General features: G+C 41.8%; 1 protein-coding gene across 1 annotated transcript in view; it reads left to right on the plus strand.

The window, feature by feature from the left end:
* The window catches only part of DNPH1 (2'-deoxynucleoside 5'-phosphate N-hydrolase 1), a 180958-nt gene that overhangs the window by 29703 nt on the left and 123608 nt on the right, over window positions 1-27647 (plus strand). Inside the window, exon 2 of the mRNA XM_044060282.1 lies at window positions 12787-12858. Coding sequence (XP_043916217.1) covers window positions 12787-12858 — 72 coding nt within the window. The remainder of the gene's footprint in view (window positions 1-12786; window positions 12859-27647) is intronic.

Below are 27647 nucleotides of genomic sequence, written 5' to 3' on the forward strand. Positions count from 1 at the left end.
CTGATTTTTGCTGAGACTCTGTCTTATTTCTAAGAGGTTCTGAAAGTGACGGTTTTACAACCTTAGCAGCATTGTGTTAGAGGTGTATGAAGCTCACAGGGAAAGTTTATAGATGAGAGGGAAGCCTCCAGATTGTTTAGATATTTACATCTCTCGGTGATGTAATTATTGGTATGAAGTATGAATTATTGTTATGAAGTATAGGTTTTCCATCGGGTTTTAAGCAGGTCATGCTTCTCAGTTAGCATCGCTAAGTGAAAATCCACAAGGCTTCCAGCTGTTTCTTAATTAAATTTCTGTTACTTTCATACAGATGTTCTGTATGTAGAATGTTAGCTATGTACGTTGTGTCTGGTTTGTACTGAATTTGTACATCATATTTTTGTAATACTAATAACATCATGTGAGCCTTGGAAAGGAAGACATGTTGTTTATCAGGAATGGTTTGTCAAAATGAGAATCAACAGTTCAATTTCCCATTTCTTGGAAATCTTTGCATTGTAAACAGTGAGACTGTGGAACAGTGTGGGTAAGAAAGTTTCTCCGTATACCTTCCCAATGTTTATGCAATCTTGGAGTTAGTATATTTAGAAATGGAGGAGATGGTATTGATTTTGACCTTTGCAAAAAAAAAAAAACAGATGGTATGGGTTGTTAATTTTTCCACCGGAACAAGTTCTAATAGAACTTAATTCGTCTTTAGCCATATACCCCTTGACGGTTCATTTATTTAAAATGTATTTACTATGTTGCAGACTGGTTTATAATCCATTTTCTTTGTAACTTTTTTTTTTTTACCATAGGTACAGTCATGGAACTTTTGATAACTAAAACCTGTAGTTGACCGCTCCTTTTCTTTGTGATATAGCTCATTTAAGCATTAGGTAGAGCATTTCAGCCATAAGCTATTAGTCTTACCTCTCTACAGTGACACTGCATCAAGATCTTGCTGGCTAGCATCTACTTCCAGTGTGTTAACCTGTCAAAATGACGGAATCTTTCCAAACATTTCTTGCTGTATTGACCATAACTTTGCTGTAATAGCCTCTTTAGCATTAGAGTTACATCAAACAAAGTAAGGGATGAACATGGATAAACATTGCACCATATATAGGAACTGCATGACATTATACAGTATATCACAAAACTTTTGGACATTCACAATTGCTTTGGCTTGACCAGCATGAGATTTTACCCTTTTGTAGTCACTACTTGAGAGGACCAATGCATATCTGACAAATACTCTTGTTAATCTTCAAGCTGCTTTGCTGTAGTCTGTCTAGCAGTTTTTCCATCTGCAAAGCAAGGCAAGATATGCTCTTGATTGATAAGAGATTTTAGCCACATCTCTCTCTAAAACACTAATGGAGGTGAAAATATTTCATATGGTAACCCTAGAAATTTTGCACATCTTGGAATTTTATTAATTCAGAGGAAATTTACTGCACTTTGAGAATTCTGTTTCTCAGCCTCTGGTGAAATGCTTATCACCAAAACTTTTTAATGTATTTGTCCATCACATCAGCGTTAAATGACGTGCTTTTGCTCTTACACTGTGTACCTTAGCATCTTGTACAGCAGCTGACTCTCGAGGTAGATATCTTTAGCATCTTGTACAGCAGCTGACTCTCGAGGTAGATATCTTTTGATGCTGGAGATGTATTATGAGACGCCTTGACATATCGTGACTTTTACCACTTCAGTATTATAAGATTTACTGATGTGACCTTTGGCTTTACATCTGTTGTAATTTGTACCAACTAGTGAATTACTTAACAACTGTACAACATGTGCTCTTTTTTCATCAGACCAAATATCTCACTAGCATTGTAACCTAAATGTTTGGTTCCTTTATCTGTTTTTTTTTTTTTTAAGGACATAGCCTGGAATATTCATCTTTGTTTATTGTACTTGTTTTCCCATTCCAAGTAGATCTGTTCTACAGACTCGATTTTGTGTGCTGAATGCATCAAAAGTATGCATGGACATTTATGCAGTTTAATAGCTAGATTCAGTTTCTTATGTAGACTTAGAATATTGCAGCCCTTGTATCTGGCTTAAATGTAACATTCACGTCTGTAATAATCAGTTTTTTTTCTGAACAACGTTTATCATTGTATACAGCATGTACTGCATTTACTGTATTTTTCTGAACTGTGCCTACTGACTATTTTGTTTTGTTCTTCTTTTTCTCCTCTAAGAAACACATTTTACTGCAACACTTTTTACAGACCTGCATGAAGTGGTTTTGACCCCACACACCCTACACACTGTATTAATTATATTGCAGCATGCTTTTCTTGTCTATGACCACATTTCTTACATTGGGTATGGTTTATTCTTGCTTATTTACTACCAGATGCCAAGTGGTTGCTAGATTTCTGTTTTAATTCAGTTATTTTACACATTTTTGACTTTGTTTTACTTTCCAGTTCACTGTCAGACTTTATTTTAGACACTTCCAGCTCTTCAGTCATACTTTGTATTGTACATGTTGTATAGGATATATCAAAGTATACTTATTGTCAAGATGGATGAGCAAGAGGCATACCCATGTTGTTAACACAGTTTGAAGCATTACTTCAAACTGACTCAGAATATAGGGTTACTTAACACACCAGTCCTAGTGGCAGTAACTCTGTTAACTTATTAGGGCTTTTGGTGCTACATATGACTAGCACAAATTTTTGAAAACAGTATGTCCCTGTCACACCTCCAGCTCCTATGAGCACTGACTCCTGAAATACTGTCATTAATGTTATCAAACCAGCTAGAGATGCACAGTCATGGTTGTTAAATGCCATGATCGTGCATGCGTAAGTTTTCGGTTCACTCCACATCGATGATGCACTAAGCCACACATTAACTCCACTGTGTCCTATCAGCTGCTGCTTATTTATCTTCCTCACAAGTTATATTCAGGCAACGGAGGTCTCTTGTTACAACTCCTTTCCAGTTTTTTCGAGGTCTGTCTGGTCTTCTTTTGTATCCAGCTAGTTCCCAGTTGAGGGATTATATAGGAATCCGTCTAGTGTTCATGCAGTAAACATGACCAAACTAATGTAGTCTTCTTTCCATAATGATATTTTAAAGTTTCTGTTGTTGCATTCTTTCTCTAACACACTCATTTTTTACTTTGTCCTTCCACAATATTCCCAAAATGCATCTTGACCATTTATGATGAGCAGACTCAGGTTTCTCTTGGCTGATGCTGTAATTAGTCATAGCGCAGCGCCATATAAGAATGTAGACAGTACCATCGATTGGTATAGCTTTACCTTTGTGGGTAAGTGCCGTGTTTTTTGATTTCCAGATTTTGGACAGTCTGATGAATGCTGTACTTGCTTTTCCAAGTCTAACCAGAACTTCCTTCTTGCAGTTACCTGTATGAGAGATGAAACTGCCCAGGTAGCAGAACGTCTGTGTCGTAGCTAATATTGATCTTGCAGCTGTTACATCTTTACTGTCATTCCATGCTTCGCTGACCAACACTTTGCATTTGTCAGTATTCATTTTGAGGCCTACTTTCCCACCCTGTTTCTCCACTGAAGTGGTCATTGTCTGCATTCCACTCCATCTTGTATCCGTAAGAGCTATGTCATCAGCAAAGTCCAAGTCACATAGCTTGTTGTCAACGACCCATTCCAGTCCCACTGAGTTTCCATGTACTGCTTTCCACATGACGCAGTCAATAACTATTGCAAGTAATAAGGGAGACGGTATACATCCCTCCTGTACACCAGTGACCACTGCAAACCAGTCACTGTACTCATTCACCCGAACTGTGCACTTGCTGTCTTGATAGTGTAATGAATTTTGGAGGAATCCCGTATTCTGCCAAAATGTGCCATAGTGATGGTCTGTGTATTAAAGTCTTAGGCTTTTTTGAAGTCCAAAAAGTTGACAATGACTGATTTCTTCCCCTCTGTTGCTTTTTCTATAATTTGCCTTAGTGCAAATATCTGGTCAGTGCAGGATCGACCTGATCTAAATCCAGCCTGTTCCTGTCCGAGTTTGTCATCAGCTGCTCCTTTCGGTCTATTCAGTAATACACTGCAGAAAACTTTGCCTAGGATTGACAACAGTGGATTCCATGTCAATTTGTGCAGTCTGTAAGATCCCCCTTTTTGGTAAAGGGATGATGATGACGTAATTTTCCCACTCATTGGATACCTTTTCTTGAGTCCCTATGTTGTTCAAGAGACGTGAAATATTGCACTGAAGACGCAGCACACTTTAGCAGCTCCGATTGTATCTTGTCTGTTCCAAGAGCTCTTCCATTCTTTAGTTTGGATATGGCATCCTTTACTTCAGTCTCATTAAAGTCTGCTAAGTTCACATCCAGAATCATTCTTGATACTTGGCCATCATTGTCAAAGTCATGCAGGTCATCTGGTGTGGGGCAGTTTAGCACAGATTCAAAATGATTTTGGCTTCTCTTTAATTGTTACTCTTGTGTTTTTGAAGTTTTTTCCATTTGCTAATAGGTGGCTTCTGTTTATTCTCGTCTGTAAATTCTTTGGCAACACAATATAATGTCCTGGAATTTCCAGTCGCTGCTGCTGTTTCTGGCTCTGTTGCTAGTTTCTCAACCCATAACCTTTTGTCATTCTTGCACATCTTTTTGACCAGTTTTATCTTTCTGTTTGTACTCTTTAGTCAAAGTGTCTGACAGGCAAGTTTGGTGTGCCTGTTCTCGTCTTCATTTGCAATCACATCGTGAATCTATAGCGTTCCAACTATCAACTTTTATCCATGCTTCTTTTCTTTTGCCTCTCTTATACCCAGTTGTTGCTTCTGCATTCTGTCTTGAACTGTTCCCGGTCATCATCTACACTTTGTAGGGCAGAGAATCGGTTTTGAACCTTGATGCTCTATCTGGTTTGCACGTCAGGTTACGTCAAGCATGTCTGTGTTGGAGATACTGGCTTTTTCTTTGGTTCTTGAGTTTTGTTTTCATTGATGCAACTGTAGTGATCAGATGTGACATCAGCTCCCCATTATACTCATCTCACCCATCTATGAGATGTGCATATGTGATCAAACTATAACCATTATCGTTCTATTTCCTAAAGCAGCAGAGCCAATGACATGTTCAAATCTTTCTCTGTTGCTTCCAATTTGAGCACTGAAATCACCCATCACAATTCTAAGATCATAACTGGGAACTGAGGTCATCACATCTTGTAGTTTTTAATAAAATTCTTCCTTTTCAGTTTCTTTGGCAGCTTCTGTTGGTGCATAAACTTGTAGTAATGTTAGTTTGGTGAAATGGTACTGTACGCATACTGAAATAATTCTGTCACTGATTGATTGGTTTCCAACTGACTTTTTTTGATGCCTCCTTGCTAAGCAGTATGCTAACTCCATTCTCATGCCTATCACCACCTGAAAACAGAACAGTGACATCTTCTGAAATAATCTTGCCTGATCCAGTCCATCGCATTTCGCTGATTCCAACAGCCAATAGACTATAACGCTTCATCTCGTGTATGGTTTGTGCCAGTCTACCAGTGCTATAGACTGTACGAACGTTTCAAGTGCCGATTCGTGTAATGGATTTAGTAATCAGGATTTCTCTTGTTAAGGATCTAACTTCCTTTCAGCTTTTGTCAGATCCCTTCATCAAGTTGCAGGGTCTCTAGATCAAAGACGTTGCAATTGCGCTTTCTCCTGCCATGCTGAGTTGAACTGAGTTTTGACTTGTGATTTCTGTTGCAGTATACATTTTTATGTGAGAGAGCATGTGTAAGTACAAGTAATCAAACAAATATAGAAGCCATAGGGAAAACAATGACAAAGCAATTTACCTTCCCTTTACAGCATCTAGTTGATCCCATGTATAAAAGCAATCGCTTGCAGCAATGCTGTTATCCAAGCTATCATTGACGATATACTGATAGTTTCAGAAATGCAGCTTCAGTATTTGCTTTTTATGCTTTATTGCAGGACCACCTTGGTGCTTAGCACTTTTTTGGAAAGTTGTTTCCATCTTGAGCCATATAGACACCTTGCATTCCAGTTGGTCAGTCCACTGATGAAGGCAGTGTCTGTGCTGCTCCATCTGAAACTGGATAGTATTAAAACTATGACTGCTTTCCCCTACCTTACACATAAAAAGGAGGTCTTGAAGGAGGTTTACTTTTTTTTTTGTGTAGTTTGCTTCTTTTGGTGCTCGGTAATTCTCATTTCTGCTTATTTTTTCTTGATAAGTATTATGTCCAGTCATTTTAAGGTTAAATAAAGTATTTATTTTTTACTCTCTGCATATGATGATCTGGATTTCCCTGCATGTCGTTTTGTATAAAGTTTAACATAATTTCAAGGCAGTCTCAAAATGCATCCTTATTTTCAAGTTGGTTGTATGGTGGTTATTCCTTCTGTAGTGGCTTGTGGTCATTGACAAGTTTAACAAATGGACATGAATGAGTATGGAAGTGCTAAACTCCACTGTATAGCTAGATATTTCGCTTTTGTTTTGGGAATACACTCCCCGCACCCACATCTATTAGAACTGTCATTGCTAAACAATTTTTAAATTGGTTATCTATTATCTTAGATTTTGAGCTGGATGGAAGCAGGTTCAGATGAGTTTGTTCTTTCGTTTTTTTCCTGATGGTTGATCATGGGCATCAGTCTGTTACCACTTTAATGTACTTGTTAAGTTGGCAACATTTGGTATATAATTGGCAAAAAAATGTGATCCCCTTTGTTAAGACGACTTCCCACTTTGATTTTTTATTTGTTTTTGTTAGTGGAGGCTAATTGCCAAATCTGCCTCTAATTTTGCATGGATAACAAACCAGTGCTTAGGACTTGGGACCTGGTTAACTTTCCCTTACAAATGGTGTGCTGAGATGTGCTTTGCAGCCTGCCATTTAATAGCTGTCTGGCTGGCATCCATTTTGAGGAGAATATGAATAGCTCTGGCCACAATCACACTAATTGCTCAGCCTATGTTTCCATCTTCCCCTGTGGCCACCAGGTTTCTTTTTGTATGTCTTGCATTGAAAACTAGAATTTCCCAGAAAGAGCATTTAGGTATCCCTGTAGAATGGGCTTTCCTTGAGTATGCACTACTGAAGAAGGTTAAAAATGCTTTTAAAAGAGGGGGGGGGGGGAATGCTTTAAAAGTGTTCCTTTTATGCAGTGCTTGTAAATGCATTAGTTCTTATTCGTAGTAAACAGTGTAAAATGAGCTTTAATGGTAGCACTGTGATTTCGAGCCTTTTGAATTGATCTCTTTAACAGCACTTTGTTTCTGAGTATGGTTTTATCTGCTGCCTCATCATGTAGGAACTGTTGTGCTTTTATTGCTGTTACAGCACAATTTTCTGCCATCTCTTTATTTATACATAGGTACGGATGAACTACCACGGCAGGGCTAGCCATCTGGCAGTGCAAACCTTGGCTCTAGAGGATTGTCACTGTTGAAGAGACACCCTGACCCCATGTGCAAAAATGGAAAAAGAGGTTGAGGATGGATGGAATGAATTTTGCAGTTTTCTTTGGGTCAGGTAATATTCCCTGAGTAGAGAAAACAAAACAAGGAATTCTAGTCCCATTGTATTAAACTTGTACTTTTTAATGTTGGCGAACTGTCTTCTTTCTCCTAGTGTTTGTCTGCTCTGAGGGGATCATGATAATCTTTTTGGCTTTTGTTAAAATTTCTTATATTTGGCACCTGTTGTACGTATTGAGCTGAATTCTAGAACACATCAGCTACAGAAACTGTGCCTGTTTATTATAAACCCTGTGCGTTTGTGAATTTACTAATGTATTTACTGTCTGGTTATGTTTGAAAAAAAAAAAATTACTTTATTCATATACAAACTGGTCTCCTCAATTTTCAAAGCCAAGTCTCTTTCCTTGCTCTCTCCAGCATCTGCAGCATTTTGCGTATCTAAATTTTGTACCTATCCTCCCACCAGATGTATTACTGTGTGAATTATTGTCTTGGATGTCATCTCCCATCCCATCCTTCAGTGCAGTGAGCTGTAACACCACAAAGACAAAAATTAGATTTTGAAAACTGGAGTAGCTAAGCGATAGTTTTTTTTTTTTTTTTTTTTTTCAAATTTAAAAAAGATGCATAACTGCTTGCTTAAAGTAAGTGAGAAACTGCATTATTTTTAAATTTACAAATGTGACATATTAATACTTCTGTGGGCATGTCTGTGATGGGGAGTGTAGTGATTTGCAGTATATACATGAGTGCACCAAACAGAAATAAACTCTGGCTATTATTTATGCATTTTTTTCATTCATATGACCAAAATCACTGAGCATGTGCAGTCACTAAAGGGGCTGTTATTGTTGGATATGGACATATCTTTGCATGTGGGAGGGGTTATATATTGAGTTGTACTGTATACATCTGGCAATGATGGTGTAAAATATATAGTACATTTGTTGAAAAACTGTGTACTGATGTCTGATCTTTAACACCACTTTGTAGATATTTGTGCTTGCTTCACCAAAAACATATGCATAAATGTTTGTTTTGTATCCATTAAAATATGCACAAGTTTCTGTGTATGCTAGTGTTTTAGACCGTGTCCACTTGGAAGAATTGTGGACTAGTATTTCATAGACACAGCCAACACAAGAATGCCTTTAGATAAAAATTAAATGTTCATTAAGTAAATTCATTGTTTTGTTTTGTTAATGTGCTGCAGTACATGTTTCAATTGTGTTTCTCTAACCTTTTGTTTTCCACAACGACCAAGTCAATTAAAGGAGTAAAGGTTCTGGAGCAGTTTACCAAGCACCAAACATATGGCTAGGCCCTCATCCCCTTGTGTGCTACAGTTATGTGATAATAGGTTATCCGAGTTTCAGCCAAGGTCTCTCTCTCTCTCTCGAAATATATACATTGCTTGTTTGGGGACCGTAAGTCGGAAATGGAGTTGTGAACTGAGGAGATCTGGAGCACTCGTGGAATACAACAGGTTTTGGTTATAAAAGCTTCTTCTCTCCTATATTGTTAGAAACCACACAAGCTGCATGGATTGGGAGTAGAAGGAATTGGAAGAAACTAGTGGTTAGTTGGCAGGGTTCACAAGTAAGAGTTTGCAGGTGGGATGTATGGAGTAATAAATAGACGACCAACACCACATATTTCTTTGTTTATTTGGCAGTTCTTTGATTTTGCCGATTATAGGTAACCCTCATATGACACACAATACATGTTAAAGATACTAATATAAGCACATTCAAGAGAACAAACATTTTTACATACAGAATTCTATACTGTTAGTGTATAAATTACCCTGTAGCTATCTCGCACATAAATTTATACCAAAAATGTTACCCAGAATATGAGGTGTGTAGAAATGAGTTTGCTTCAAGCTAAGAAAAGGAATCATTGTTAGAACTGTATCCATAACTCATCTCCTTTATCCAAAGATGTATCTCTGTCTCTCTCACTGCTCCTGCACTGGGTACTGTATTATGTTCCCCTCCTAATGTCTCCCAAGCCAAAGGCTTGGAGGCATGAAAGCTGGGTTGGGAGCAGGTAAGAGGGAGTGTGACATGGCTTAAGGTTATGAAAATCTGAGCTAAGCGTAGGCAGTGTCACTGCATTGTCCAGGTTGGAATAATTTTGTAATTAATAGGTGAATATTTGGCTAATTGCTCTGAAGGACCATTTTAAGTTTAGCCAATAACTGGAGGTCAGAATCAAACTCTGTACTTTGAGTTTATAAGGCAAAGACTTTGACCATTAAGCCAAACCCTTTTCCATTCTGGATGTTTAAAATGCATAAAAACAACTGGTTGACACATACTGTATCTTAGGGTTTCAAAGTATTAACTGCATAAAATAGTGTGGATGATACTTTACCTTTATACTTAGTTTGTGGTTGCAGATGATAGAGGAGAACAGATGATAATTGCAACTCTTCCTGCCTTTAAAAAGGAAGGTTTCACTAGTCGAGACCAGATAAGTCCTGAGGAGGACTCTGAGATATTCAGTAGCTTAACTGGTTACTGGAAGGTTTAAATTATGTGTAGCAGTACTGCAGCTGACGTGGCAGAGTTAAGTTACATCCTTAAAATGATTGCAAGAGCTTACATGGTGAAACTAATGTTTTCTTTCATGAGGATGACAGTTTACAGTAGTGGCTGAATAGTAAAATATGCTAACCTAAGAAAAGAACAAGGGAGCTGTGGGGAAGGACCGGGTGCAGCAGTGAAATAACTATCATTGGCATGCCTGATATCCAAGAAGGCACTGTCGTAACTGCATGCTTCTGGGAATTGTTTAGTTGTCGTTCTCCACTATGCATCGACATTCCTCACATCTAATCAAGAGAGAGTATAGTTGTCAAACTGTCAGCAGGCTGTGGCTGCTACCTGATAGAATGGCACACTACAGGCTGCCCTCCCACAAGGGCAGGCCCAGGCAGCTCATTTTTTATGCCCTCTTCCAGGAAAAGGTAATCTTTGTTGAGGCATTTTAGTACCTGGTTAAGTAGAAAACTGGCACTTGGCATTATCAAAGGCCAGTCTAATGCCCGGCACCCTGCCCTTTCTGTTTCATTTAGGCCTGCTCAATAGTCTAGCAAAACAGTTCTTGTAATTTGAGGAGATCTCCTCAAGAAGTTAGACATTGTTGCCTCATTCAGCTTCACTGACTTGCTGTCTTATATGTTAGAGCTCTTAAGTTGTCACTTAGTAAGAGCTGTGATTTAAAAGTTCAAACCTTCTCCATTGAGCCCTTGAAAGGAGAGATCTACATGTATTAGAATATAAATCCCTCAGAATGTTAGCCCCTGGATCAAAAATGTTTCTGGCTGTGCTGTAAGACTGCTGTTGCACAAGCCATACACATTTCACACTCACTGTGTGTTTTTCATTTTCTCTATGGCTGTGCTACCATGAAGATACTGAGTAAGAAAAGGAAATCCCGGAGTAAGGGACTGGGGGTTGGGGGTTGTACCCAGCAAAAAATAATGCTTTACTGATTTTCTTTGAAAGTTTTCATAGGTAAGTGTTTGAGAACTTTGCATCAGGCATCGTCAGTACAGGAAATCGAATTTTGACTTCTCATTGTGGATTAACTCTTGGGATGGGCAGATTCAATACTAAGTGCATGGGCATACAGGCTACCCCTGTTTTGGGAAGCGATCTTGAGTTTTAGTCACACCTCTTCTTGCTCCTGCTGAAGATGAGAGATTTCTTTCTGTTCTCAGATCTTGGCAACTTCACAGTACACCAGGTTCCATATGGTGACTATCCCAGTTGGTTATGCCTCTCCTGCTCTAAGGCACCTGTTGTGGGTTATTGGGCATGATGGATGCCTTCTGGCATATTATTGCCTGGGGTCTGCTTGGATGATTTTTTTATCTGTTGTGAGTGGACGGAATTTTCATTACACGGTGGTGGTGGTGGTTGTCCCTTTTTTGCATCCAAAGATTTACCAAGGTGCTAGGTACTTTTGCAAAAGCCTTCAGGCAGAAAGACATATGCAAAAATAGTATTTAAAAATGAGTAAAAATGACCAGATGCTGTTATTTATCACTCGTGAGCATGACATTTATGCCAAACAAAAAAAGACTAGATTTAACGAAATAAGAAGGCTACCTGTTCCACCTTTATTTATTTTATTTTATTATAGGCTTTGTTAACCAGGTTAGTGCTGGTAGGCCCACGGCCATTTTTTCAGGAAAGACCTGAGGTATTTGTAATGATGAAGGGAAATTCCCATAAACCTTTGATAAATGCAGCCACCTGAGCTACTGCCAGCTCAGGCAGGTGGGCCTCTGTTTAACATATTACCAAAGAATGACACACGCAAGAGTGCAGCATTCCTCCCTCCCCCTTATGCTACACCACAATCTAAGTATTGGAAAAATTAGTCCAAATATCTGATGTGGAAATAAAAGTGACAGTCGTCTGAGCTTCCAGCACCAAAGGTGAGTTTGCTGTCTACCACTGAAAGTGCTAACCCTGATCTTCCCACTAGATATGAAAATAAAATATTTTACTTTCCACCCAAAGAATTTGCACCCTGTATACACCACTAGCATATGACAGAGATGATCTCTTATAATCCAGACCCATGGAGAAAGTAATTCATATTTATTCTTGGATGGAACTTTATCCAGGATGGATAGAAGTGGAGGATTGCAGCTAGCCTTCAAAACCTGTTTTGTGAGGAACTAAAAGTGCCTCCCCCCCTGGCAAAATGTCTACTGTTGGTTACTAGTTTGCTGTGGCACTCGCACCTTTTTTGTACTATTGTGGATTATAATCCTTTTTCTGTGGTATTCCCTGCCTGTGGTTGCAACCTCATCATCAGTCTGTTGCTCTTTGGTAATATACAGCATCTTGTCTAAATATGCATCTAAATGTAAAGTATGATGAGCCTTGACCTGTGAAAGAAAGGCTTTTTCTTTTCCCTAAAAACCTACCTACCATTATCATTTAATTCAGACTACCTTTAGTGCTCTCTAGAGAGACATTAAAAAGCGTTGTAGCCTATGTTGCACACTGCTCACATGTGCGAAGTGATGTATACGTAACATAAATAATTTTTCAGTCAGTCTGCAGGGTTGTTGATTTACTTTTGCTATTTTCTAAGTAATTTTAATATGCATCTGTATGATCTTTGGATAAGTGAGGTGAGGACTGCTAGTGATTTTGGATCATGCATGTAACACTTGTAAGTCTGCAGAACATTTAACGCAGTTCATACCACAGTGTGAAGAGCAGGTGGTGTTAAAATTGTATTAATCCCTGACATAATACTAGTCTGAGATTTCTTGTCTCCATTTCTTGTAGGTGAAGATGTCTCTGCAGTGGGGGATAAGCATATTCACGACAGGGATATAGAATGGCTGCAAGAAGCAGATGGTGAGTGTTTACTGTGGTGTAATTTAAATGCCTATTTAGTTGTTGAACTGTTTGATCAGCTAGGTGGGTATCCTTTTCACCATGACAAAGCTACCTATATCTAATCTGATAAAAAGAATTGTAGATTGGATTTGCTATCCCAAGCAATCTTCTGCAAAAAGTTAAACCTCCAAACTGACTCTTAAAGTAACTTGTGAGTGTCATGAGCTGTCACATTGTTTTGTGGTGTTTATATCTGGATCTTGATGTACAGATAAACTACCACAGTTTTTTTAAGTCAACATGGGAACATTGTATCACCAGCCAGGCATACATGTAGCTGCCAAGTACATTACGTACCAAGTTTTTAATGTTTTGTGCTTGCCCTTGGGCTTGTGCTTCTGTTTCTGTGGGAAACCTGTCATTTGCTATTTTTACTAAGGGAAACACTAAAGGGACAGTATTTGTGTGACATTTGTATTAACTGCTTCAAGCTGCCTAGAAAAGTGCAGGGCTGTGTAACAGGCAGGACTTAAAAAGTTCTGGAATCTTTTCAAAAGTGTAAAGAAAAGATATACTTAACCATAAAGCTAAATCTCTGTTGTTTTGCTTCATCCGGTTCAAACTTTGAGTTATCGGATCCAAACTCAGCACTTTTCAAGAGCATGGATCCAGGCCTGTGACTCCTACTACTACTACCCATAATTCCCTCTGGTCCCCAGATTACCTCAGATCGAGTGTACCTTCTTACAGTTAGAAATTCTGTACCAGGAATCCTAAACAGAGGCTTAGTGGACTGCCCTGTCTGACAAAGAGGGCATGAGGAAAGGACCGTGAAGAAAGGTGGTCCAAGAAACAAGGCCCCTGGTCAGGTCCGACCATTGAGCCGGAAGTCTGAGTGACATTTTAGGACGGAGAATGGAGGTAGGGATGTTTAACTGGATAAAATAAGACAACACAGATTTAGCCTTACGGTAAGTACATAACTTTTGTATAAGTTGTCTGTTTTGCCTGATTCAACAACTGGGACAGACTCTGAAGCAGCCCGAAGCGCATGAGGTTTCAAGGATGGATATTCTTGAGAATGGTGGAGCCAAAGGATGTACGGGATCTGTGTTGTACATCCAGCTTGTAGTGCAACTTAAAAGGCGTGACCAGTAGACCAAGTAGTTGCAGCAAACATCTCATAAATAGGAACCCTACTCATAAAGGCAGTAGTGGTTGCCACCTCTCTGGTAGAATGAGCCTTTGGTTTGCCCAGTAAGGTTAGTCCCATCTTTTCATAAACAAAGACAGTAAAGTCACCTGGACAGTGTTACTTTAGAAATTCCTTGACCTTTCGAGAAGGTAAGGAAAAGTTGAGCATACTGTCCGATAGCCTTCATCAGTGTAAGTAAAACCCGAGTTGACGATTAACATCTAGTAAATGTAAAGTATATTCCCCTTTGTTTGAAAACTTTGGACAAAACACTAGTAGATTAATAGTTTGATTAAGGTTTGCTTCAGAAGCCACCTTCAGAAGGAAGTGAGGCTTTGTTCTCAAAGATACTGTAGCTTTATGAAAAAGTAAAGCTTCCATTTCTGAGATCCTCTGTGCCGATGTGATTGCTACTAAAAAGAGTGTTTTCCAAGAAAGAAATTTTAAGTCCATTGAAGAAGCAGGCTTGAATGGAGCCGTAGAGCCTGTAGCATGATGGTAATGACCCAAAGGGGAAACAAATCCCTGATTGGAGGTTTTAAAATGAAGGTTCCTTTCAAAAAAGCTTTGGAAATTTTTAGAGAAGCAGTGTAAGTCTGATCCAAAAATTGTAGATCGTTGCTAACTGTACTTTAATAGTTGAAAAATTGGCTACACTGTGAAACAATTCTGCCGAGAAATGCAAAATCGATGGAAGAGGGGCTGAAAAAGGGTCTAAACCTCTGGAGCAACCCCATATGATAAATCGTTTCCATTTGCTAAGGTAAGCTTTTCTGGTATTTGTTTTTTGTGAGGAAGATAAAATTTGAATAACTGGGGCAGGCAGCCAAGCATCTCTGGCCACCATTAAAATTGCAGAACCCATGCAGTCAATGTCAAAGTTTTTAGGTCTCTGTGAGGCTGACTCTATAGGTGATACAGAAAGTCTGGACAAAGGTCCAGCACCTGAGGTGGATGTATTGTGTGATGCCAGAGAAAGGGGAACCAAACTTGGCGGAGCCAAAAGGGAGCAATGAACATAACTTTGGCCTTGCACCTTCTGGCTTTCTGAAGAAACATTGCTATGGGAGGAAATGGTTGAAAGGCATAAAGAAAACCCAGGGGGCACTTTGTGGACTAGAGTATCCCTCAGCATCTGTCCCTGTGTAGGGATTAGGGCAAAGTAACTGCTTCACTTGTTCATGTGTAAAGCAAAAAAGATAGCAGCAAGGTTGGTCCCAGCAACTGAAAATCTGCATTGCCACTGTATGATTAACAGACCACTCATGGGGCAGAAGAATAGACCTGCTCAGCTTGTCTGCCAGAACATTGAAAGTCAACAGAATGTGCTTTGTTATTGGAAAGTGACAGGTAGACATTGCCCTTTGCCACCCTGTATTGGCTTTCTTACACAGTTGTTATGAATGGGTTCCTCCCTGTTTGATATACCAGGCTACCACAATTTTTTCTGCCTGGATGGATATCGCACGCTCTGGCAGGGAGTCCTGAAAGGCCTGCAACATTATGAGGACTGCCTTCATCTCCAAGTCATTGATGTGAAAACTGGCCTCTGTGGTTATCAAAGAAACTTTGAACCATGTTCCCATCGAAATGCCCCCACCTCAGAAAGGAAGCGTCCGTGGTCACAATGGCTAAGCAGTGGGGGAGAATGGTCAACCACCAACTGATGTGCTTCCTGAATATCAGTGTGAGATGTATTGATGCATGAAGCGGATGAGGCACCAAGGACCTCTGAACAGAAAGTGTCCACTGCAGGACTCTCCTAGAATACTAGCTTGAGAAACTAGTGTGATTGAAGCAGCTATCAAGCCCAGAAGTCTGAGAATAAGTACTGCTGGGGGACAAGAGTGGTGAAGGCCCTCTTTGATATTCTGGATTACAGGAGTCTGGCTATTTGAGTAATTGTGTCCAGGTGGTATCCATTAAACTCTGTTGACTACATTCATGTCAACTGGCTCTTGACAAGATTGATAGTAATCCCCAACTGTGGAGCTACATGGAGCAGGAAATCCCTGCTGATCCATAGTTAATGTGGCAGGGAGCTAATTGTCCAAAAAGGGAAACACCTGCCACCCCTGCAGCCTGAGATACACTGCTACCCCTGCCATGCATTTCATGGTCACCTTGGGGACTGTAGTAAGGCTAAAGGGCAATGCTCTTAATTGAAAGTGATTGACTCCCAGCCAGAAACTGAAAAATCTTCTGGACTGCTTTGCTGCCTTGATATGATGTTATGCATCCTGGTCTGTGGAGCACATCCAGATGTCCTTCCTCAGAAGACATACAATGGACTGAACCATGAACATCTGGAATTTCATTTGTTTTGCGAACTGATTGAGGTGGCTTAGGTCCCCCTTTTTCTTTTGGGACTCTAAAGAACCTTGAATAGACTGTAGATCGTGATTGATCTAGGGAGACTTGCTGGATAAACTGCCTTTTCTATCAGTTTTTTTACTTTCTGCTGCTGCTTATTCCATCTGAGTTGGTGTAACACTGGGAATTCTCTTCTCTTCCTGAGAAGGAGAAATAAGGGGAATAACACAGCCTCCGGTAATAATCCTTTGCACTGAGGAATCTTGACTGATGGCCTGCCTGGCTTGAGGGTGCAGGTATAAGTGCCCCTCACTGCTTCCAGAGTGTGGAAGTTGGGCAGCTATTCAGGAGCCTTGTTAGGGGATTCTCAGTTAAAGGAGATCAAAACCCTCATTTTGCAGTTTGCTTTTGCCTGTGAGGTGACTTCTGTTAAAGTTACTCACCCATCTGCCCGGGGGGGGGGGGGTCTGTCCACAGAAGTGTTCTGGCCAAAACCCTGGGACTTTTGGAACCATAGCTTCACCCCACACACAGGTTTGGCTTTGGGAAAAGGTCGTTTGTGGGGTGGAAAAGTGTATGCCAACTGCAGACTGAGTCCTGGTTTCCTGCTCGCTTCTGGTAAGCATTTCTTTCACTTTAAGTCCAAAAATGGTCAAACTATCAATGAGTGTATTAATGAAGGACATCCTAAAGTCTTACAAGACATTGCATAGACAAATCCAGGTGTGCTGACGGATTGCAGTGCTGGTGCCTGCTGCCCTAGATGTATCATCAGCTGTGTTAGATAGCAGGTGCATGGATGCATTAGTGATGGATTGGAGGGTAGACAGCTGAGACTCCACTGACTTCTGGATGTCCACAGGCAGATTACCCAAGAGAGATTTGGCAACTCCTTCATCAAGTCCCTCTGAAAATGATTTATGTGAGCCAGACAGTTCAATGCTCTCACTGCAAAAGTCACTGAAGCATAAGTCCATTTCCCAAATCTCTGCAAAGCCATAGATTCTCTATTAGGGTGATGAACAGATGTGCTGTCCTCTGAGAGCTCTTTCCTTGTGGCTACCACAACAACCATAACCTCTACTGGAGGACCTTTGCTCTAGTGAACTTATTCCTAGGGGTCACTAAAATTATGTCTGGTTTCTGTAGAATTGGTTCCACTACATCAGGTTCCTTTCATGCCCGCTGAGTGACTAGATCTGTTTGTCAGTGGGCAGAACCACCCAGGACATAGAAGAGCCAAGCCTGAATGCCTTAAGGAAACTTGGACCTCTTTGGAGAGGGGGTGTCAGTGGACCAACCCCCTCTGTTGCATTAACTCAATAATGTATCCAAAGGAGACCATCTTCCAGACTCTGAAGTGTCCAAGTATCTCCTCTTACAAGACTGTTTCCTCTGTCCATCCACAATGGACACTTCCAGAGAAGGAGCTCATCTGGCGAGAACTGCCAAGGCTGAACAAGGCTGACTGTCCATGTAGTTAGGGTGAACAGATGTGGAAACAGGATGCACTGAGGGTCAGGGCGGAGCCAAGTGGTGTAGAGTCACCTGTTCTTTGGACCTGAAGAGAACGCTCTTGAATGCCTGGAAATTTGAGGATAAAATCAGAGCCAAAGATGTGCTCCCCCCCACAACACACAGAGGGCAAGGGTAGAGTGCCTTCAGCACTGATACAACCTGGCTTGGAGACTGACAATGGTGCCAAACTGTCCAATGCCAAAGTGCTGAGGGACAGGAATGTCTCTGACAACTTCAGAGTCTCCACTGACCCCAGAGCATCGACACTGGCACTTCAGCACTATGACTCATCCTGATCCAACAGTGCTGGAGTCAAGCTAGTGAGGGAAATCATCAAAAGCGCTGTCTGCTCCATTATGTGTGCTCTATAGGGTAGATATAGGTCTGTGGGCTTTGGACCCAACAGTCAGATCAGTACAGGACAAACCAATGGCAGAGTGGTATTGACCAAGCCCTGAGCCACCACAGGGGTCTGGCCAGGAGGACCCCCAACTGAATCTGTGTCCAAAGGAACTTCTGCATCATCCTGTCCATGGAGGTTTCTGAGACTCCCTAACAAACAGAAGAACCTGAAGGATAAAGCCATCAGTGATGGCTGAGAAGAATGCTGGTGCTTCTCTTGTTTGATTGGTAAATAAAATCTCGGACTTACCAGTGCAGGGAAGAATCGTAGAGGGCAAGATGGTGAATGGATCCAGTGAAGCTCCATATCCAGGCATTTTGGTGTCTTATGAGGTGGACCTGTTTGCTCAGACGGTTCTGGAGACTTTCCTAATGTTTTCCTGTCTGTCTTGTTCCTTGCTCTTTTCATTCTGCTTCGGACCTTTGTTTTTTCCATCTTCTTCGATGACAGGGAAGACATCTCTGGGGCAAGAGTGGACGAACCTCTCACGTGGGCAAGAAGAGGGCCCTTCAGCACTAATTTATTGTATTAACTTTGTAGGGCCCTGGCCCTGAAAGAAGCACATTTTTCACAGTTGAAGTCTAGATGTGAAACTCCTAAGCAATAGACGCACAAAAAGTGAGGATTCTGTAATGGAATCTTATGCTCACAAGCTGAGCATTTTTTTTGAAACCGGTGGTCTTGTCCAACATGCACCCTATAGTGCCTTTTTTACACAAGTTCAAAGGACAAAACCACCACCGTAACAGGTACAAGCATGCAAAATCTGAAGGTAATGCTACTCAATGCTAGAAGTCTAAACCTCAAAATGCACACTCTCGAGGCACTCCTAAAAATGGGGAACATTGATAGCTGTGCAGTAACTAAGACCTGTTTCAAGGCTCCAGAGAGCACCCCTGCAATACCAGGCTACAACTCTTACCACACTTTTCGGCCACCAAACCAGGATCGAAACACTAAAGGTGGAGGAGTGTCCGTATTCACCAAGGATATTCACACCACTAGGCTAGTTGCCCAACACAATGCATCTGAAATTCTCCAGGTGCAACTAACACTAGGTAAGACTGCAATCCAAATTGTAGCTTGCTACAGATCCCCCATCATGCCCCAAGATTCTCACTACACCTTTCTAAACATACTGGAAAATATTAAGATACAAGCAAACGCCCTAATACTGAGTGATTTCAACTACCCTGCCATTAACTGGAAAAACTACTCTTGTACCAACACCTTTGCCCAATGATTCTTGGAATTCATAAAATTCCAATGCCCTGGATCAACTAATCCATAGTCCTACCAGGGGCTCCAATATCCTAGACCTGGTAATTACCAACATGGGAAATCGATAAGCTAATCACTCTAAACATCCACATCCCACTCCCCAGTATGGAAACCTCCATAAAAAAACTTCTCCAAAGCCAACTTCATGCTATTGAAGTCAGAAGTGACAAACTTCATGACACCCATGCAGACGGGAACTGAAAGTTCGACTGCGGAGTCCTACACTAAGGCACTGTATGAGCACATCTACTCATGCATGAATCGTGCCATCCCAGATAGAACCAAGATGCTCTCCTCCCAAAAAAGGAATCTAATCTGATGGTCCCCTGACATAAACTTTACAACAAAAGGAAGAAACTGATGCAGAAAAGAGGAAAATCCCACGATGCAAAAAATTCCCTTATCAGCCTCAGTAAGAAGCTGAGATCCCTTGTAAAATCCTCCAAAGCTAGTTAAGAAAATAAAATAGCCAAAGATTCCAAAGACAACCACAAGGCATTCTATAACTATGTCAAGAATCTAAATGGCAATGCTCAGATCTGCTCTGAGCTACAACAGAATGGCATTAAATATACTGATCCCAAGGATATTGCCAATATCCTGACAGATCGATTAAGTGACAACTTCACCCCCTAAACAGCCCATCTCAATACCGGACGATTGCCAAATTCTGGTAATAACAGCCACACAGGTAAAAAAAAAATGCACTCTCCAAAGCTAAGAATACAACATCCATGGGACCAGATGACATCCCGGGCTGTGTACTACATGAACTACAAAATGAACTGGCACCTCACCTAAATGTCATGTTTAATCATACCCTCACCTCAGGCTTTGTGCCCACTGAGTGGTGCACAGCTACAGTTATCCCACTCCACAAGGGGGGATCCATCTTGGATCCTGGGAACTACGGCCCCATCAGTCTGATGAGCCTGATCTGCAAGGCCATGGAACGTATTATCATGGAACTTATAAACAAAGATATTGGCAACCTTTAAACACTGTACCTCACCCAGTTTGGGTTCGTGAAGGGCCGATCTTGCCTCCTGAACCTGATTAACTTCTTTGAATCAGTCTCCGTGGATGAGGGTAAGGCATTCCACACAGCCTATCTGGACCTCGCCAAGGCCTTTGACACCATCCCCCACTCTTGAATCATAGATAAACTTACTAAGCTGGGCATTAATCTCTACGTCACTCTATGGGTTGCCATCTGGCTTACTGATAGAACCCACACTGTAAAAGTAGCTGACTCCAAATCCAGCTCCAGACAGTGGAGTACCTCAGGGTTCAGTCCTGGGACTACTCTTGTTTGGCATCTAGTTTTCTGAAGTACAGGCCAACACTAAGGGACTCTGGCTAACAAAGTTCGCAGATGACTGCAAACTGGGAGCCATTATTAAATCCCCAAATGATGTGGATACTCTACACAAGGGCCTTACAGAAACAGATGATTTTGTGCCAGAGCCATGGACTCAAGCTCAGTGCCAAGAAATGTATAGTTATCCCCTTTGGGAGAAAACATGTACCCGTGCATTATCACATAGGTGGCAGTACACAACACCAAAAGTGTGATAAGATACTTAGGAACACAGTTGGACAGTGGTCTCACCTTCAATAACCACATCGCCACAACAGTCAGGAAATACTTCTAGGTGACACACCTTATCACAAAGGGCTTTTCATCCAGAAAAAAGGAGGTCATTGCCCACTGTACTCATCCCTCATTAGACCCATTATAGAATACAACTCCCCATTTGGTATGTACCTCTCAAGACATCTGCAAAAACTGGAACGGCCGCAGGAATACCTCACTAAAAGAATCACAGGCCTAAAGCAGATGCAGTATGCTGACCGCCTTAAAAAACTCCAGCTATACTCTATCGTCTACTCAGAGGCGATCTCTGCTTAACATACAAGGCCATGTTAAACCCAGAGCTGTTGGACATGCTACACTTAAAAAAAATATCAAACCCTCAGAGCCACACGCTTCAGGGATCTAAGTAAACCTTGTCATCACAATAAACCAAAACATGCTGGAGGGATAGGTTCCTGACCCAGAGACTCCCCAGAGTCTGGAATAGACTGCCCATACATGTCAAGCGGAGCACCTCCTTGGTCCTCTTCAAAAGGAACCGTGATGATTCGATGGGAGAAAGGAAATTCACCCCGGGGATCACGTCAGTCGCCCTGCTAGACAGGGGTCCAGGGAAGTAAATAGTGTGGGAAGAAATAGCCAGGGAGTTGTTATGGCTAGGCTTGCATAGGCCCTAAGGCCGATAGCCTAGTACCAACCTATGAACCTATGCTGAGGAAAAACAGTCACCAACTCCAGCAAGGCAAAAACCCAGGCAGTGCCTACATAGAAAAAAATTCTACAAGTTAACAAGTAGTTAGTAATACCTAAACTGGTAATGCTATTACAGATAAAAAGAGAAAAAAAAAAAATATATATATATATATATATATATATATATATATATATACATTTTGTAATCTCGAATTTCAGTATCTCGAGACTATAAAGCCGAAAATGCAAAATACCGAAACTCTAAAAGCGCGAAATTCAAAATCGCAACTTTTAAATACGCCCTCCACCACACAAACACACATACACCTTCCTCCCCACACTACAACAAACTAAATACACACAAATACAACAACACTATACTTTCCTAATAGTTTGTTCCAGTGATCAGATTTTGCTGATCCCTGGGCTTTGTCTTGGTTCCTGTTTCTCCATTTTCCTTGTTTGGTCAAGGGGTAGTTTCTTTACTCACTAGTGGGAGTAGGGAGTACTGAGCTGCCTGTTTGTCCTCAGAGGAGTGGTTTAAGGCAGTAACTTGTAGTTGCCATTTTGGGTCATTTCCTGTCTTTTCCAGCCCCCTGCTATAAAGCACGCTTTGGCGGGCTTTTCTGGCTATAGAGAACTCAGCACAGCTCCTCGTGGTGTCCAGCAGAGTTCCTAGAGCAGCAGAGACCAGAAAAGACAAACTTTCCAGATTCTAAGTATTTTTTCTGCATTTTCGACTTTTAAGCCTTTCGATTGCTATTTCTGCCTGTTTTATTCTGCTATTACCTGTTTTTACTGTTTTTAATAGCTTGAATTGTTTGTTGCACTTGCTTGTTTGTTTTGCTTAAAAGTTAAACAGGCTAATACACTCAAGTGTACTAGCTTTTGATAGCATTTAGTCGAAAAACACAGCATTTATTGTATTTTCTGCCTATCTGAAAAGAAAACTTGAAAAAAAAAAAAATACTCTTGTTTTCCATACTTTCCTAATAGTTTGTTCCAGTGATCAGATTTTGCTGATCCCTGGGCTTTGTCTTGGTTCCTGTTTTCTCCATTTTCCTTGTTTGGTCAAGGGGTAGTTTCTTTACTCACTAGTGGGAGTAGGGAGTACTGAGCTGCCTGTTTGTCCTCAGAGGAGTGGTTTAAAGCAGTAACTTGTAGTTTATTGGCCATTTTGGGTCATTTCCTGTCTTTTCCAGCCCCCTGCTATAAAGCACGCTTTAGCGCGGAGTTGCCACTGTTGCACACTAGGGCAGCGCCGGTTAAGCAGGTTTAAACTATTCGGGCTACCTAAAGTCCACTCTTCAAATTTTCCCTTAAAACTACCTTCCTCGAACTATACTACTGATCTAATCAGCGTATCCTATAACTAAAAAGATCATCTCTACTTGACTCCAAGTAGACTATTCTTTATCTGTTAAATCTAGCACTTGCTCCTACAGTACTTATTACCTTGATACTGCACTCTTATAGATAGCACCCCAAAAAGGCAAACCCCCATTTCTCGGTCACCCACGTCCCCCGGAATCTCTTTTAAAGTTTTTTTGTCTAGTCCTTCTAGCATGTCAAGGGATCAGTTGCTAGTGTCCTCTCCTGCTCAGCTGGTGAACATGGGAATATTGAGGCAATGCTACATTTGCCTCATGTACACAGACAACCCTCTCCTCCTCCCACAAAACACAAATACATGCGAGAGATGCAACTATACGGCCAAACTGGAGGCTGAGCTCTTTCAACATAGGACTGGCAAGACCAGTCAGGAGGAAAAGGTTACCACACACACTATAGACCCAGTCTCACATAGTACCATCTCAACCTCAAATCATACACATAAACACACAAAGACATACTCGGAGGCTCTGATCAAAAATCTACCAAAACAGCAGAGGCCACCAAAGCAGACACCCAAACAACCACCATCTCAGAACACACCTGCAACACATAGACCTCACAGTCAGAGTGTCAAACAGTCACAGCCCTTAAGGCCAAACACAATGCCAGACACACTAGTCATTGGTGACTCCATAGTCAGACACACTGACGTCCCGCTCACCAGACTGAGTAAGGAGAAGGTCACAGTAAGCTGCCTGTCGGGCGCTAGAATCCGCCACATAACGCATGCACTCAGGTCTCTCAACAGCAGGTACAAATATGACTCAGTCATTGTCCATGCTGGTGTAAACGACCTGAGACGTACCTCCTTGGACTACATGAAAAGAGACATTGAGGAGCTCTCTGATTATGTAGCCCAGGCAGGTATGACCCTGACCCTGAGCAGTATCCTACCTTCACCAAGAATGATGCCACAATACAGAGATAAGATGATCAGCTTTAACAATTGGCTTAAACTCTGGTGTCATTCAAAGGGGATCCAATGTCTGTCTGCCTGGGATGACATGCTGGACAAGCCACGCTGCAAGGGACGGCTTGCACCTGTCACCCTGGGATTCGGATATTGGCAAAGGCTCTTGCCACCCCATAGTGCCTTTTTAGGCAAGGCTCAAATTCTAAACCTACCACCCTAGAACACAAAAAGGAAAAAACTAAGGGTAATGCTGCTCAATGCCAGAAGTCTAAATCTCAAAATGCACGCACTCGAGGCCCTTCTCAGTATGGAGAACATCGATGTCTGTGCTGTGACAGAAACCTGGTTCAAGGCTCCTGAGAGCACCCCAGCACTATCAGGTTTTACCTCATATCATGCGTTCGGCCCCAAAATCCGGAAAATACCAAGAAAGGAGGGGTATCCATATTCATCAAGGACACCCACACCTCCAGACTGGTGGCAACGCACGATGCATCGGAAACCATCCAGGTGCAATTAACCATAGGCAAGACTGCTCTGCAAATTGTAGCATGTTACAGGCCACCCTCACAAACTCAGGAACCTCACATGGCCTTCCTGAAAACACAGGATAAATGTATCACCAAACACCATCATACTAGGTGACTTCAATTACCCTAATATAGACTGGGTACACTACTCAAGCCCAAACACCCTAGCCCAAAAGTTCCTGGAATTCATAAACTCAAATGCCATGGAACAACTAGTCACCATCCCCACAAGAGGAGAAAACATATTTGATCTCATCATCACGAACATGGGAGCACAATGTTCAACACCGGAAGTATACCCCTCACTGGTGAGATCTGATCACAAACTAATCTCGCTGGAGGTCCTCATCCCACCCCCACCTGAAATAAAAAAGACCACAGTAAAGAACTTCTCGAAAGCCGACTTCACACTTTTAAAGACTAGTGTGGTCTCCTTTAAGGCCCCCGAGGCATGGAAAACAGTACTCAAGCCGCTGAATCACTTACAAATGCCTTCTACTAGCACCTGCAGGACTGCATGGATAAGGCAATCCCAAGCAAAACAAAGACTCTTTGTACCAAAGGCAAGCGTCCAGTCTGGTGGACCCCAGCCATAAACAAACTCTACAACAAAAGGAGGAAGCTACTACAAGATAGAGCAAAATCCTTAAAAGGTAAGACACCCTTGATCACTATAAGTAAAAAACTAAGAGCTCTCATAAAATCATCCAAAGCAAATTTTGAGAGAAAAATAGCTAAAGACTCAAAAGACAATCATAAGGCCTTCTTTAGCTATATTAGAAACCTGGGAGGAAACTCCCAGATATGTTCAGAACTAGTTCAAAATAATGTGAAGATTACTGATCCTACAGACATTGCCAACATACTGGCTGACAGGTTCAGTGCAAACTTCTCCACCCCCCCAAAAGGAGAGATATCTATACCAAGTGATTGCAGCCCCCCAAACATCTCCAACTCCCAAGTGAGAACTGCTCTCTCCAAAGCAAAAAACACAGCATCCATGGGACCTGATGGTGTCCCCGGCTGTGTGCTCCACGAACTCAACGAGGAATTAAACCCACAGCTAGGACAGCTGTTTAATCATAGTCTTACCTCTGGATACGCACTCCAGGAGTGGCGCACTGCAACTGTGGTCCCACTTCACAAAGGCGGTGCCTCCACCGACCCTGGAAATTACCGGCCCATTAGCTTGACAAGCCTTATCTGCAAAGCCATGGAGAGGATCATAATGGACCTCATAAATAAAGACATAGGGAATTTGCAGACTTTGGATCCATCCCAGTTTGACTTTGTCAAAGGCAGATCATGCCTCCTAAACTTTGTTGACTTTTTCGAAACCGTCACCAAAGCCATTGATGAGGGAAAGGCAGTCCATACAGCCTACCTCGATCTGGCGAAGGCCTTCGATACAATACCCCACTCGGGTATCATTGAAAAACTCATCAGCTTAAATGTTAACCCATACATCACAAGATGGGTCGCAAACTGGCTGAGTGACAGAACACACAGGGTCAGAGTTGCTGGCGCCATGTCAGACTCAAAGCCTGTCACAAGTGGTGTACCACAGGGCTCAGTCCTGGGCCCACTCTTGTTTGGCATCTACTTTTCCGAAGTACAAGCAAACACAGGAGGGTTATGGCTGACAAAGTTTGCAGATGACTGCAAACTGGGCCATAGTAGAAAACACATCTGACACAGATATCCTTCAGAAGGGTCTCACAGAAACGGATAACTGGTGCCAGAGCCATGGCCTAAAGTTAAATGCCAAAAAATGCATAGTCATACCCTTCGGGAAAAACAAGGTTACCCTAGCTACCAAATAGGTGGCAATCCACTGAGCACAGAAGAAGTTATCAGGGACCTGGGGACCCAAGTTGATAGTAGTCTGTCATTCGACACCCATGTAGCCAAAGTAGTTAGGAAGACCTTCTACATTGCCCACCTTATCATGAAGGGATTCTCATCTAGATCAAGGGAGGTCATAGTCTCCCTATACACATCACTCATCAGACCAATGATTGAGTACAATGCCCCATTCGGAATGTATCTGACCCGACACTTGCAGCAGCTTGAGAGGCCACAAAAGTTCCTCACCAAAAGGATAAAGGGTCTCAAACATCTGTCCTATGCTGCCCGACTGAAAGAACTCCAACTCTATTCAGTCGCTTACCGCCTGCTCAGAGGTGACCTTTGCCTAACATACAAGGCCATGTCAAACCCAGATTTGATGAATATGCTTCACCTCAAAAAATCTAGATCCACCAGAGCCACAAGGGCGGGAGACTTAAACCTTGACACGGCTATTAATAGGACGTGCTGGAGGGATAGATTCATCACCCAAAGACTCCCTATGCTGTGGAACAAAATCCCGGTATATGTGAGGCAGAGCACCTTGCTGGCCTCGTTCAAGAGAAATCTTGACCAATGGATGGGAGATCGCAGATGTACCCCAGGGATTACCTCAGTGTCACTGCTCGACAGAGGCACAGCAAAATAATGGGTATAGTTCCCCATACTAAAGGGGTGGCGTAAGCCACAAAACTATGGGCTAGGCTTGTAAATGCCCTCGGGCAGATAGCCTAGTATGAACCTATGAACAAATACATGAACCTACCCTACATATAAGCAGAGGGCAAACCCCCCTGCACCCCCCACACCCCTGCTACTTGTATATACTAACTCCAAGGTTGCACTAAAGACGGACACTAAACCCACCACTACACACTGTACATTCCCCTCGCACAAACACACATCACATACATACACACACCACCATTCTCGACACTTACACACTCAATACCGTAACCTACAACTACTACTTCCCAACACACTAACCTACATTAAAATCCCTACCCAAAACCCTTAAAATATAAACACTTACCTGAACCTCCAGCTATCCATTAACACAGCGCACCACCACAACTGCTGATTTGACATTTCCGTATGTGGACTTTTGCACAACTGGGTTT

The sequence above is a fragment of the Protopterus annectens genome, chromosome 1.part0, assembly GCF_019279795.1.
Source record: "Protopterus annectens isolate FY-2018-M chromosome 1.part0, PAN1.0, whole genome shotgun sequence".
Classification (NCBI taxonomy): domain Eukaryota; kingdom Metazoa; phylum Chordata; order Ceratodontiformes; family Protopteridae; genus Protopterus; species Protopterus annectens.